This window comes from Setaria italica, chromosome III (genome assembly GCF_000263155.2).
Source record: "Setaria italica strain Yugu1 chromosome III, Setaria_italica_v2.0, whole genome shotgun sequence".
NCBI classification, from domain to species: domain Eukaryota; kingdom Viridiplantae; phylum Streptophyta; class Magnoliopsida; order Poales; family Poaceae; genus Setaria; species Setaria italica.
Window position 1 is genome coordinate 1,679,343 of NC_028452.1, and position 14,729 is coordinate 1,694,071.

The 14,729-nt window shown below is 47.8% G+C and overlaps 2 protein-coding genes across 2 annotated transcripts; one reads left to right on the plus strand and one right to left on the minus strand.

Annotated features, from left to right (window-relative positions):
* Positions 1–1,127: 1,127 nt before the first annotated feature.
* Positions 1,128–3,973, plus strand: LOC101779825 (U11/U12 small nuclear ribonucleoprotein 25 kDa protein). Its single transcript, XM_004960134.2, has 4 exons — positions 1,128–1,569; positions 1,714–1,819; positions 3,135–3,234; positions 3,611–3,973. Exons 1-4 carry the CDS (start codon positions 1,350–1,352, stop codon positions 3,704–3,706), a joined length of 522 nt encoding a protein of 173 aa, XP_004960191.1. The 5' UTR covers positions 1,128–1,349; the 3' UTR covers positions 3,707–3,973.
* A 1,012-nt stretch (positions 3,974–4,985) lies between these two features.
* LOC101780234 (WUSCHEL-related homeobox 1B) lies at positions 4,986–6,186 on the minus strand. The gene is made up of 3 exons (XM_022824800.1): positions 5,814–6,186; positions 5,579–5,706; positions 4,986–5,462 (listed from the first exon to the last, which is right to left on the minus strand). Exons 1-3 carry the CDS (start codon positions 6,184–6,186, stop codon positions 4,986–4,988), a joined length of 978 nt encoding a protein of 325 aa, XP_022680535.1.
* Positions 6,187–14,729: the final 8,543 nt, after the last annotated feature.

Genomic DNA, 14,729 nt, shown 5'->3' on the forward strand with positions numbered 1-14,729 from the left:
AACAGCAGCTCAAGTATTCATCACTAAGACACTAACACTAAAGCTCTTTTCAGAATTGCATCAGGTGTCCACAAGGTTTGTCAATTTTAATAAGAATATCTCACAAAAGAAAGATGAAGACTGCTGAATACATGTAACTTATAGGGCAGATTGACATAAACACAGCAAGTCCAAGTCCCACCGAAACTACAGTGCAATCTCACCATGTCTGATGTTTTTGTGATATCATAAAAACAACATATGACATGGCATATAGTTGTGTGTGAAACCCTGGCATAGCACTATCTCATTGCACAACCACCAAAGAATAAATTTAGTTATGGTTTAAAAAACTGGAGCCCCGAATGCCAATGCAACTCTGCAAGCTACAACATCCGTGTCGGCTACACTAACCAGCTGCAATACAAGTTTGAATACTACAATGCATTTCTACACTAATTTCAAAGTTTGAGGCTGCCTGCAGGCTTAGCATTTCCAATTGGGCTGATAACCTAGTTACGCAATCTATTGTTACTGAAGTCACATGTAAACACCCAAACAACATACAGCACTAGTGAATCTATCCACTATTGCTTATGCTTCCCACTGTAGTCATGCAGCATCAAAACATGGATACTAGTAATTATTCACATCATCATCAGGCATCCCAACCAGCATCAAAACACTTCTCATGCTTCCCCCCTCCCCCATCGTTCCCCACCTGCCACGGGCCAGAGCCCACACAACTTGGAGCGAATTGCAGAGGCGAACAGCCGAGAGAGGAACAAGATGAACTACGGCGCGCGGAGTAGCGGAAGCCCTAAATCCCTCGTCCGCCGGAGGCAAGGTCAGCTGCCCTGTCACAGGCTAATCGACGGAACGCCTACTCAAGCCGCTTCAATTCTAACACGGAAAAAGTTCTACTCCAGAGCTCACGTACCTCCTGGGGGTAGGGGATGTGTCCTGTGCGGTGGCGCTCCGCGTTCCTCGAAGGCAGCGGGCCGAGAGCTCGAGACGACGGCGACGAGGAAGGCGGCGGACGGCGGCTAGGGCTTGCGGCAGCGGCGAGATATATTTGGACCTTCCCGGCGGCGGCCGATGCTGCTAGAAGCTTATAGATGCCACCAAGGGATCTTCGTTCAAACCCGTCCTCTTTCCAATCGGACGGCTGTCGACTGGGGAAGCGGGACCTCTCGTTTTGGGACACTGAGACTCTGGCCCCACATGTCGGTCTCACAGATCTCAGCGTCCGGCGCCCTTTTACCCCTTCGTTCCGGCCGAGCTCGCCGTCGCCGCCGTTGTAGGGCGACTTCCGCCGCGGAGCTCCGCTATAGGGCCTGAGGCAATCGTTCCCTGCGGCGGCGGGTGAGATGGATTCGGGCTCCGGGAAGCCCGAAGAGGTGGCCGCCTACCAGAGCAGCGAGGCCAAGCAGGCGAGGTTGCAGTCCATGCTCGCCGCGCTCCTCGACGACCCTATACTCGCGGACGTCCCTAGGAAGCCCTCTCTCGCCGACGTCGACACGCTGATTAACCTCGAGCTCGGCAGCGCCATGAGGGTGACCGTTGTCAAGTTGGACAACACCTCCTTCGGTACACCTGATCCCCTTCAGACCTTACATTCTGCTCACCTTTTTTTTAATCTCAAATTACCATTCCAGTAGATCATTTAGTCCGAGTATCCTGCCTTTTTAATTGAACTCGATTACATATCTGCTTCTTTTGTCCCTGTGAAAGATATCGCATTGTCGAATGCTGCCACGGTCAAGGATCTGAAGTTGGCTATCAGGAAGAAGATCAATGAGATAGAACAAGAGCAGATGGGGCATCGTCATATCTCATGGTATGGAAACAATCTTTCCTGTGGACCATTACATGCTTCTAAGTGGTTTATGATGCGCATTGCTCTTTGTAATGCTTGTTACCTTGGCATCAAGGCTGGGTTGTCCTAGTGGATCTTTACTATGTGATATCTCATACAATGGACCTGAGCAATTAGGTACTACCTCCAAGTAATTCTGGCTGGAGATAGGACTATGTTCCATAGTGTATACACTACATTAAGAGACAAAAACTGAAGTTTATTTTGATTTTTAGTTTCATTTTGCACTGAGGTTCACCTGGTTAGTTTTTTCTTCTTAATTTAACAGGGGAGGCATGGTCTTCTTTTTTATATTACCCTTTATTGAAGTACATAGTAATGGTGCGTGTACAGTAAGGAAACGGAGAATACCTGTTTGGGCTTGAATAGTTGAATGCATTTACATATGGCAAACAAGCCCTCTGCACCATAGGTTTTTCTTTTTCAGTTGGAACCTAGGGAAAAAATATCTTTCCAGGATTGTTTCGTTCTTTTGAACTAAGTCTGCTGTGTACACACAGAAGTTGCTGGCCTAAATTTTGGCTTTCAATTATTCTGAAGGACGTATGCAGTATTTTCTACACCGTCTACTAGACAAATACATGGTATCCTTGGTTCCTAGACTCTTGAAGCTTTCCGTCAAGCATTTTCAGGGGCCTTCCAAAGTGGCAAAGTATGATCCCATTTCCATGGTTTCCACAAAGCCTTTTTTCTGATAACATTTGTACCGAACAATATGGACAGCAGTAGTCACTTGAAAGAGTTCCTCAAATTAGGATTAGTGCTCCTAAATTAACGGAAAGTGTGGTCCCTGTTATTGGAGTAGTATGAGGATTGCATTGCTGTTATGGATAACTATAATTTCTGGATGGAACAACTATTTTATTTATATTCTACAAATTCAGGGGGAAATAAGGATCCCATAGTAAGTTTGTGCTGCCGTGCCTATGTTCAAGCCCGAATATATGTTCTGTTAGAAGGAATAAGCATATAACTGATCGTTGATTCATCCTAATGATGGTAATTAGGTTCAGTGTTTGTGACAACGATAGCAACAGCTATTAATGTAGCTTGACAATATAGATTTGGAAATTCTGAAGTTCAATTATGCTTTTTTTAGATACGTTTCTTCATTATGCTAATTAGGAGGGGTCCTATATAAACTTTTGGTTAGTGGCCTTTTGTGGAACCTTTTGTCTGTCAGTGTTTCTTATTGTTTAGATAATGACAATTCTGAACTCTACTTTTGCGTGTTTTGCTGATTCTTGTGCTGTCATACTATTTCTGTTTGATGCAGGAAGCATGTATGGGATAACTACTGCTTGACACATCATAATGAGAAGATGATAGATGACAGTTCTACACTTTCTTCTCACGATGTCCGTAATAACTCTAAGGTAGCTCTTTTGTTAAAGAAATACAAAGGTTTCTGGTTATATTACAGAAAATATCCATGTTCATTTCTGGAAGACTAAATAAGTAGCTAATGAAGAGTGTCCCACTTGCTTCTGTCAGGTGGTTATAATAACCAAGCATCAACTGAGTACTATTGCTATTTGATTTGACCTTATCTCCCAGTTTTGTGTACCCCTTTTTTAGTTGTCATCTGTTTCTGTAGTGTTTTATCCTTAGCTCTATGTATTTGTCTGGGCCATTAATTGTGGCCATTGTAGTCTCCCGTTTGCAATACTTTTCTGTAAACTTTTGGAACTCATATAAGGTAGACTGTAGCCGCCCTATCAAAAGAAAATTGACCATATCTGCTCCATGTAGGTCTGTTTCTCGCCACATATCATGTCCAGAGTGCATCGGAAGCACTCTAGAAGAAGAAAACACCGCTTCTTCCATGGACTTAACAAGAAATTGTGATCGCATCTCGTGAGTTTAAAGCTGGAGAGCAACATCCTTTTCTCATAGGAAGTAGTGTGGTCACTTCAAACTGTTAGTGTTCGGAAAGTTCTGTCATTAAACTGGAAGCATATCTGATGGAAGCCCTTTTTGGAACACGTGTATTCATGTTTAAGAGCTGATCTGGTCGTGTAGCTTCTTGTGATGTGTTAAACTGATTTTTCAGTACTGTTATATATTTGTTCTAGAGAAGTCTGAGAAATCATAATCGACTCATGTTTTACTTTACTGCATAAATTACTGCCTTTATGCTGATCTAGCAAATGTGGAACGTTCTGAACTGAAAGTGTTCGAAAAGTTCTAGCTATGTCAGTAAACTGGAAGCATATATATGTTCGAAAAGTCATGGAACCTATGAATGTTTGCAACGCAGGTCATGCATGTATTCTTTACTAGTTTAAGATCTGCATTGGTCGTGTAAGTTGTTTGGAAGTGTTCTAGTAATTTTCAGTTTAACTGTCTGGGCTAGGAGAACAACTGTTCCATGTTTGTCCTGGAGAAGTCTGAAATCCACAATCGGCTCATATCTTACTTAACATTGGGTTCAAACACATGCTTTGAGAGACAAAAACAAAGAAACCAAACCAAACATATGAGCTTATATGTACCCAAATAAGAGCATTTAAAAGATACCAGGAGCAAATGTCTTCACGGGAACTAGGGGACACTTTTTTGGTGCAACACTAGACAACAAGTTCAACAAAAAAGTGGTCCCGGGGCCTCACCCCTGAAAGGCTGAAACTGAAAAACTAGCAGTGGTAGAGAGACATCACTCCAGCTGGGACTACAAGACACAAAACACGGCTGAGACAATATCAACTCTCAAGCCTCAACAGAACAGGTGAGCAGCAAGCACGGAAAGCAGACAGACATGGCCTCAGTCCTTTTTCTGGAAGCCACAAAAGGGAGGGACAAGTTTGACACAAGTGTCCCCAGACACACATTGCAGCCACCACCAGTCCACTACAAACTCACTGCACCACACTGTTGTACTGGAGCACACTGCATGCAGTTGCAGCTGCAATCCTTTTTCTTCAGACATGAGACATGCTTCTATATATATAAATATATAAATCCTTGATGCTTCTAACAGCTAGCTACTAGCTTATGACAAGGACAGGGTACTAGTATGACTTCTACTTTCACCAGAATTCAGAGACATAAAAACTCTTGCAGACACAGGCAGAGGCAGGAGCATTGTGCTCTTCCAGTGAGCTGCAGTGGCAGCTGATGGAAGCTCTCACATGGTCCCTGCAGGGTAAGGGGAGCACCAGGAGCTCAGGCTCAGCTCCAGGGATGCAGTAGCCGCTGATGATGCGTCATGGCTGCTGGGCGGCTGGCTGTTGGTGGTGTAAAAGCTGTACTGGTCTTGCAGCTGCAGCAGCTGGTGGTGTTGCTGCTGGATCGTAACGGAAGTGGTGGTGGTGGTGGCGGTGGCAGCCGTGGCAGCGGCACCCCAGAACGGCAGGGTGGGGAGGTAGCCGCTACCGCCGCCGCCGCCGCGGATGGCGTCGCCTGCTGGTGCTCCGCGCCGCGGCCGCGGGGGCTGGACGTTGTCGCCAGTCGGGAAGAGAGGGAGCGTCTCGGGCGCCCGCGTCATCGCCGGTGCCGCCGCCCACGAGTCCGGCGACGAGAAACATGCCCACGGCGAGGCCGCGGCGCCGCCGGCGCTGCTGTCGTGGTGGCCGGCGGTGCTCCTCATCACGCCCATGTAGTCCTGCGCGCGCACCGTACGGACCCAGGAATTAACAATGTGGCGACACGGATTGGGAGGGACATGTCGATCGAACCGAAGTGTGGACGAAGCGTGTACATGCGCAATTACGTACGTACCTGCAGGAAGCATGTCTCGGTGGCCACGGCGGTGGTGCTGCCCCAATCGGAGCTCGTGTCCAGCTGCAACGCCGACGCGCCGCCATTGCCGGGGTACAAGCCCAACGGGGAGGAGGGAGGCGCCGCGCCTGATGATGATTTGATGCCCACATGACATGCACAAGACGCGACCATCACAGTTTGCAAATCACACGTTTTGATCGAGCACGCGAAATGCAAAGCAACGCGTACGTACCTGAAGGCGACGAGAGCGAGAGCACGCCGAGGTGGCCGACGTCGGCCGCGGCGGCAGCGGGGACGTTGACGTCGAGGTTGGTGAGGCGGCGCTTCTGGCGCTCGCGGGCCTTGTGGTTCTGGAACCAGTAGAAGACGTTCTTGCCCTCGATCTTGCCGTGCTGGCGCAGCATGGCGGTGATGCGCTGGATCTGCTCCGAGTTGGGCGACCGGATGCCGCACCCGTAGTAGAGCTCCTTGAGGATCCTGATCTGCTCCGGCGTCGGCGTCCACCGCGACCCGCTGGCGCGGCACGCCGCCGCGCCGCCGCCGGTAGTGCCTCCCGCCCCAGCACCGCCGCCGACAACACTCTTTCCGCCCACATTGGCCGCCATGCCTTCGACCTCCTCCCACAACCCCTGCCTGCCGAGCTGCACTACTGGTCTTGTGCTTGGCTGTGTGGCTGTGATCTCTATGGCAAGTATGGAGAAAGGGTTTGCCTTGGCCTTGAAGGAGGAGAGGCATGAGGAGAGGGTTTATAAGCAGGAGGAGGCAGGAGCATAGAGCTAGGGGCTAGTAGGGGGCTAGGAGCTGCATGCAGTGCTAGGTGCATGGAGATGATATAGGCTTAGGCTGGGGCTGAGAGGATCATGGGGATACGATATCTTTTGGAGAGGGACAAGTGAAGTTGACACACGAGAGGAGGAGGTCTCTTGCTTTGAGCAGAGGCAGAGCTTGGCCGGCCGCTTCAATTCACTTGGAACTTGGAATAGAGGAGGGAGGAGCATGTGGGGAGGACGCAGAGGGCGTACAAGGCCAGGATCCCCTTGCGGCAACTGCTTCCTCCTCAGCCTAGCGTGGGGACGCAGGCCTCTCTTCCAGCTGCTGGTGCAAAGGCTACCCATGCAACCATGCCGTAGCTCTGCTCCTGCATACTACTAGTACTAGTGCATCATTGCTCTTGCAGTTCAGTTGCTCATTCTCTCTCTCTCTCTCTCTCTCTCTCTCTCTCTCTCTCTCTCTCTCTCTCTCTCTCTCTCTCTCTCTCTCTCTCCCCTGCGTGATAGAAAAGGAACAAGCCGAGACGTGTTCATGCATGGATGATCGAGCTGGGTCTGGGGCAAACCATATGTGATCGATGTGTGACTTGATGTGGCCGGCTCTTGTTGAATTGTCTGCTTCCTCTGAGCAGTAGCAATATCCAGTTCTTTGTGGTCAGATTGATTGACCGGAAATTTTTCCCCTGCTGCCATGAAAAATCTCAAGCAACACGCAATTTAGATCTGTTTTTGCAAAGATCCTGGAATTCTTGTGGTTCAGCACTGAAAATCTGAAATAGACTACTCAATAATTTGGAGTACAGATCAATTAACAACTGCACGGCCCTTATTCTTCACAATTTCTTCATCTCTAGAAGTAGTCCCTTGGAACACGAGGATATTCTGTCATGATTGCTCCATGGACAGATGAAGTCGTATAGGTACGCGCTGTAGCCTGCATCCAGCATAATATTCCGGGCGCATTGAACTAAACGCACACTTTTTTCAGTACCAATGCGTGCGTACGGAGGTGAAGTCTGGCAAACGATCCCAGCAGATCGATCAAGAGTTTCTGTGCAACTATGTGGAAATCTATGCGTGCGTATGCTTGTAGTTTAATCACTTCCTGCTATCTGTTCTTCGGTCACCTAATCATTATCCGATCATTTTTTATGAACTGGTGAATGGTGATCATCTCATGGCCATTATATTTCCCAGCCATGAGTTTGGTTAAGACTGCGGGTGTACACCCAAATCGTATCCTCTTCGAGAATTTTTAGTGCTCCATGCTTGTGCTTCGTCTTTTTAGCGTAATTTCCGACTGGATCCTCCACGCCTCTACCACCCCAGTCGGTGCCCTTTCCTCCTCTTGATCCCATTTCTATGCATTCAACGAGTATGATCCTGTTTGGATCCATCCCAGCTAAACTTTAGCTAGCATGATAATTCCGTTGTCATTACAAATGTCTTGAACCATCCCTTCTTTCATTTGTTAGAATAAACCACGCCATGGTGTTCGTGGCCGTGGCATGTGTCGCGCGCACGCATAAGGAGTCTGTAGCATAGCATGTCCATTGGTGTACGAGTTCGTGCTCGTGTTCGCGTCCAGTGTCGACTAGGATGGCGTGTGTGTGCGCTCACGCCGATAGGACAAGTCAGGGTCAGGACGCCGGTGCGGCCGCGTTCCAAGTTGTATCGATCACGTTGTGTGGTGCATGCTGGTTAGGAGCAGGGGTGGCCAAGTTGTTGATGCTTACGGAAACAGCGGGAGAAGTGCCACTTGCCTCACGGATAAAGATGGTGACCGATTCTTGCGCAGGGAGGTAGTTGCTCACGAACAGGAAGAAGCCGGGTCACCAGGATCGTGCGTGCGTAGGCGCCGAGTCCACCGGAGTGGAGTGGCGTGGACGCTGCGTCGCCGAGAGGCTACAAAAGGCCATGTGATCTCTGTGTGTAAGCCGGTTCGAGTCCTCTTGAGTTGAGCAACACCGCGGCGTTCGTCGCCATTACCTGCTATTTGTGCTCACTGTTCATCTTCTACCTCCGTTCAGTGCGTGAGTAATAGATCTTCGGGCTAGTTCCAACAAGTGGTATTCAGAGCTAAGGTGATCGAAGATGTCGTCCCTTGGGCCGAAGAAGCCACGCATCGACCTTGGCGACGACGACGGCTCTAGCAGCTCACCGCATCCGGTCGCGGTGGCGAGCGCCACCACTGTCGAGTTGCCGCTGCTGACCAAGACCGATTACCATGAGTGGTCCTTGGTTATGCATGTATCCCTGGAGGCGATGGAGCTTTGGGACACCGTGGAGGCAGTCTGCAAGGAGCGCGCTAAGGATCGGCGGGCGTTAGCCACCATCTTGCGCGTGGTGCCGTCAGAGATGAAGGCTGGGCTCGCCGTGAAGAAGTCGGCGAAAGGAGCATGGGACGCGGTGAAGAAGATGAGGGTCGGCGATGATCGCGTGAAGGCCGCGAGCGTGCAACATCTCTTGAAGGAGTTTGAGAACATCACGTTCAACGACAGGGAGTCCGTCGACGACTTTGCGATGCCCATCAACAGGCTTGTCGCCAGCCTGCGCGAACTTGGCGAAGCGATGGAGGACAACCATGTGGTGAAGAAGATCCTACGCGTGGTTCCGAAGAAGATGAAGTAGATCGCGGTGGCGATCGACTTCAACACGACGTCCGTGGAGGAGGTCATCGGCCGGCTGCGCGTGGCGGAGGATGCCGACGTCAAAGAAGCTGCGAACAACATCAGGCGGCTGCTTCTCACTGAGGAGCAGTGGGAGGCGCGTCGGCATCAGCGCAGCGGCAAAGAGCGGGCGTGCGACAGTGATCCACGCCATGGTAGTGGCAAGAAGGGTGCTGGCCGTAGCGGCGGCCTTGACCAGGAAGACAACGACGATGATGGGGGAGCAACATCAGTTTGGGCGCAAGCAGGCGCCAACGCAGCTCTGGCAAGGGCAAGTGCTTCAATTGTGATGTCCGCGGCCACTTCTCGAGGGAGTGCCCCAAGCCAAGGAAGGAGGAAGCATTGTTTGCCAACGCCAACGATGAGCCGGCGCTCCTGTAGGGCGCGACGCGCGGCGGTGTCGTGGTTTAGGAGTTTGCTAGAATAAACCACGCCATGGTGTTCGTGGTCGTGGCATGTCGCGCGCGAAGGAGTCTGTAGCATAGCATGTCCATTGGCGCACGAGTTCGTGCTCATGTTCGTGTCCAACGTCAAGTAGGACGGCGTGTGTGTGCGCTCATGCCGATAGGACGAGTCAGGGTCGAGACATTGGTGCGGCCGCGTTCCACATCGTATCGAGCACGTTGTGTGGTGCGTGCTGGTTAGGAGCAGTGATGGGCAAGTTGTTGAGGCTCACGGAAACAGAGGGAGAAGTGCCACTTGCCTCACGGATGAAGATGGTGACCGATTCTTGCGCAGGGAGTCAGTTGCTCATGAACCGGAAGAAGCTGGGTCACCAAGATCGTGCATGCGTGGGTGCCGAGTCCGCCGGAGTGGAGTGGCGTGGGCGCTGCGTCGCTGAGAGGCTACAAAAGGCCATGTAATCTCTAAGTGTAAGCTGGTTCGAGTCCTCTTGAGTTGAGCAACAACCAAGATACAGGCCGTTCGACGACCACGGCGTTCGTCGCCATTACCTGCTATTGTGCTCATTGTTCATCTTCTACCTCTGTCCAGTGCGTGAGTAAGAGATCCTAGGCTAGTTCCAACATCATTCGGAATTAATCATCATCTATATGTTTCAAATAAATATTTTATCCATCACCTTAATTTGTTTGGGACAAGATTTTCCATTGTCCAAATTAATAACTTGGACAAGTTTTGAGAGAAAACGTGGAGTCTCCATTCCCGCACAGAATATACCTTTTCCGGCCTAGCCAAGTAGCCAGCATATGAGCCGCCCCTGCACAGTGATCCACAGTGCCACGCAGAACCCTAGCAAACAGCTAGCTTGCTAGGTTACCTAGCATTTTAACTGACTTGATCCTTGAGCAGATCACGAAATCACCACATCGCTGCGGCATGGAGGACCTGTAGAATGGGAAACGTCTCGTCAGTCAAGTAAGAGAAAGCACGCCGGTGGACTCGAATCAACATAAGATATTCATTCTCATGATCTTTCCATATGTAAAAGTACCTTTTCAAAAAAAGCAATTCATAAAAGGTATTTCAGTTTGTAACAAAGCATATGTGTGCACACAACTCTGTCAGATAGGCCTTTTCTTTTGAATGGCAGCCACGGAAGATAGGAGTAACTTGTTTGTATGAGAGACAAATGCATTGCAGGTGACTGTACTTGGCAGAGGAGACAGAACACATGCAGGCAGGCGGTCCCCTTGTGATATTATATTCTCAGTGATGCAAGTTTGATCTCCTATCTAGCTCTTCATCTGATCCTCACCCTCTCCAACAAGGAGCTGAAAAGAGGAGCATGATTGCTCTGTAGAAACTTGTCTCCCTCTTTTCCCCTTCCTTCCCTGAACCTATCTGTCCCTAAAGAACTTAGGTCCTTCCTATTTGAGGCCTGTTCCTTAGGTCTGCCCAGCAGCAGCACCTCCTTACTCTGAGAGAAAGAGAGGAGAGAGAGACAGACAGAGAGAGTGCAAAATGCACTGCATATTTGTGATCCCTGCAGCAAGGTAGTAGCATGTGTAAACTTCAGTTAGGCCATCAAGTGCTTCTTGTTTTGTACTGATGATAGGGAGAGGAGGGTGGAGAACATCCCTGTGGCCACACCACACATAGAATGCTGGAATGCTAGCTGCAACAGCAACGGCAACACTCGGAGAGAGGGACTGGAGTGGGAGAGCAGTTGCTATCAGTACAAGCAGTCTAGCTTCAGGCAGTTAACTGAAGTTGAACTGAAGAGTCGTACCACCACCACAGCTCCTCCAGACCATGAGTGAGAGACAAAAGCAAAGGCAAACAAGATCAAAAGATGATGACTGAGAGAGCAGGTAGCGCAAGCAACAGGAAAAAGAGCAGGAGAGCCATAATTAAGAGAAGTTTCTATTCTGGGATGCTGGGGTTTAGAGCTGCAGGTTGTCTGTCAGGGAAACTAATGATGCCTTCCAGCAACCCCAAGCACGCAGCTTGAAAGAAAGAACTCTTCCTAGGTACTAGCTCCGATTTGGGCCATGTTTAGTTTCCCCCAACTCCCAACTTTGGCACTATGCAAAAAGAAGATTCTCCATCACATCAAACTTGCGGTGCATGCATGGAGTACTAAATGTAGACGAAATTAAAAACTAATTGCACAGTTTTATTGTACTTTGCGAGACGAATCTTTTGAACCTAATTAGTCAATATTTGGACAATAATTCACAAATACAAACGAAACGCTACAGTGTGCTACAGTGCTGTAACAGTAATTTGGCACCTCCCAACTTCAACAACTAAACAAGGCCTTGAATGGACCGATTTTATGCCTACTGTGACAAGGCATTTTATAATATATTCTTGTGCCCCTACTGTAGTAGTGAATGTGAACTCTACCTAGCGGCTACCGGCTACCAAGACATAACTTAAGAATCTATGAAACTGGAAGGTTTCCGACCATGAACCATCAACTGTAATTTGAGCCAAAATTAAATTACACTGGAAAGCAATCTAAAGCACAAAAAAAAATCCTTCGACATAAAATACAGAAAACACATTAGATTCCCATGAAATTCAGAAGGACGTGCAGCAAAGCACGGAGGAGAAACATGACAGAACAACTAATAAGAAACGCAAGCAAGACATCTGAAACTACAAGAGACAAAACTGACAAAAGACAGTATTGCTACTCTACAGAGCGTAACGTACTAACGTGCAACTGTTTTGTGGATGCCATTTTCCACACATCACAAAAGACTTGCTTTTCACAAGTTGAGCAGCAAAGGGCCGCAAAATCTCCAGCAGCAGCCCTTTCTTTCCGGCCGAACCCTTGTACACGAAGTATAAGGGCGTTGGCGGATTTCGGACATCAACGTGGCCACCATTGCATCAGCAGGTCATCTCTCGGAGTTTTACCTCCTCTGGACCAAAATAAGATCAGTCCAGCTCATTTCAGGAACACCCGACGCCATCAACTGGAACCTGACCAAGCATGGAGAGTACTCCACAGTTTCGGCATACCTGACGCAGTTTCAAACTTCAACATCCTCGAACATGGAGCGCCTTGTATGGAGGATCTGAGCACCACCTAAGTGCAAATTCTTCTTATGGCTCGTTTATCAAAATAGACTCTGGACGGCGGACCGTTTAACCACGCGAGGATGGCCTAATCAAAGAGTCTGTATGCTGTGTCACTCACATGACGAAACCCTTTTGCACTTACTAACGAAATGCCACTATACTACTCGAGTCTGGGACAAAGTTTACGAGTGAACGGCTACACATGTCCTGCTAAGGGGAGATTTGACTACTTTTTCATCGGTTAGCCAGTGGTGGTCACCAACCGGCTCAACAAGCTGTGCCCCGCTAAAGGACCTTAGATCACTTATCATTCTAGTGTCTTGAGAAATTTGGAAGGAACGCAATGCTTGAGTGTTTCAACATCAGTTTAAAAATGTCAGTCAACAAATCGTGAAAATCAAGGAGGAGGCACAACGTTGGATTCTAGTAGGAGCCAAGCACTTGAGCGCCATCTGCCACATCGCCGAATGATCACGTTTCACAACGTCTTTTTGTAATTTCTGTATATATTTATTTAGCTTAGACGTATGTAACTATCTTATCTATTAATTAATACGACAATTTCCGCGGGCCTACGATTTAAAAAAAAAAGGGCGTTGGCGGATCAACAGCATCGGCAGACAGGAAGAGAAAAGCACCTATCAAATCGAGTTATGGTAACCCTAGCTCTAGCGGTGGTAGCAGCTAGTAGGATTTCGTGTTTTGTTCGGAGCGCCAATCATGGCGAGGGAAGAAGACGGGGCCGGGGCGTCCGCGTTGCGTACGTACCTTCCCGAGGCGGCTACACTGAAAACTGTAAGAAGCCAATCCCTGAATACTTAAGCCACCTCCGTCTCTATCATTTCTTGTCCTGCCGGAGACTACTTTTTTAGAGATCTTTACCGGTGCCTTGTACCACTAATGAGTGGTATAAGGTATAAAGAACATCCAAGCCGTAATCTGTGTTTATATTCACGATTATACCACAGAGGGAGAAGGAGCTACGTGCCCAAATAATTGATGAAGCTGAATTATTCAGGATAGCTTTCTAGGAGAAGATGATACAGAACTGAGACAAATAAGGTCCACAACAGAGAAAGGGGGAAGGTACGTGACAAAATCTGAGTTATTAGTGCATTTATCTATATCTGTAATCTAATTTATTTATTGCCATGCTGCAGATTTTTGTATCCAGTCAGGAGAAATTCCATGCTAGCGTGGACAAGCAGTACTGCAAATCGATTTCAGAGCTCGTTTCACGATTTTTTTTAGTCTGACAAATTAAGTTCACTACATGATGTATTTTGCTTAATGATTAGATATTAGCTAGTGTGTCAAGTACTGTTCTGCGCATATGAAGTGAGAATCATTCGCGAAGGGAATAATTGCTAATGACAACATGTGTATAAATCATATATGCAGTACTTCAGTGAAACCTTATTTATGAACACGTATTGTACTCATCTACAGAAAGCCATATCTTATTGCATATGTACAATAATTACACCATGACTACCAAGGAGTCACCCTTCAGGACTAGACAAAGAGGCTCCCCAGTCACTGAAGCCGACAATGATTTACTAACATAGGTCGATTCTGTCTCGGAGGTTTCCGGCAGCAACTCATCCGTCGAGGTACCTGAGAAGAAATAGACGTTTAGTTCAAAACTGGTTTTCAGGACTTAGTACAAAGCTATTTAATATTGATTATTTATCTAGCAACTAAAGATTCTGAAAATACCTCTGCATATGATACTTAAATTATAACGTTTGGCAGTAGTAGTGAATGCATCTTGACACAATGTACCTAAGAAACTAGTATAACAACATTGTCAAATTTGCCTCAGAGAACAGTAGTCTGGGAAACATATATTGATTCAATGGTCAAATTCTACAGAAAGAGCATAATAGTACATTTGATCCACACCTGGTGAGGTGACTGGTCTGCGACGTATCAAAACATCAAAGAAAGTATTCTGTCCTATAGAAGCAGCCTTCTGTAAATAAAGGACAACCGTATCGGTGGTGGCTCGAGCTCTCAACTCAAGCAGATTGCGATTGATTTCATTCTCATGCTGAGAAATATATGGCCTAAAGAAAGTCCCATAAATGTATGTAGTTCCCTGCAATGAAAGAGCATATATCAATCCTATGTACTAAACATCTGTAAGGTAGAAGGTGCATGGGACAAACTAAGTACCTTTGTCTTTGGGTACCACAAATATACAAAGAACAT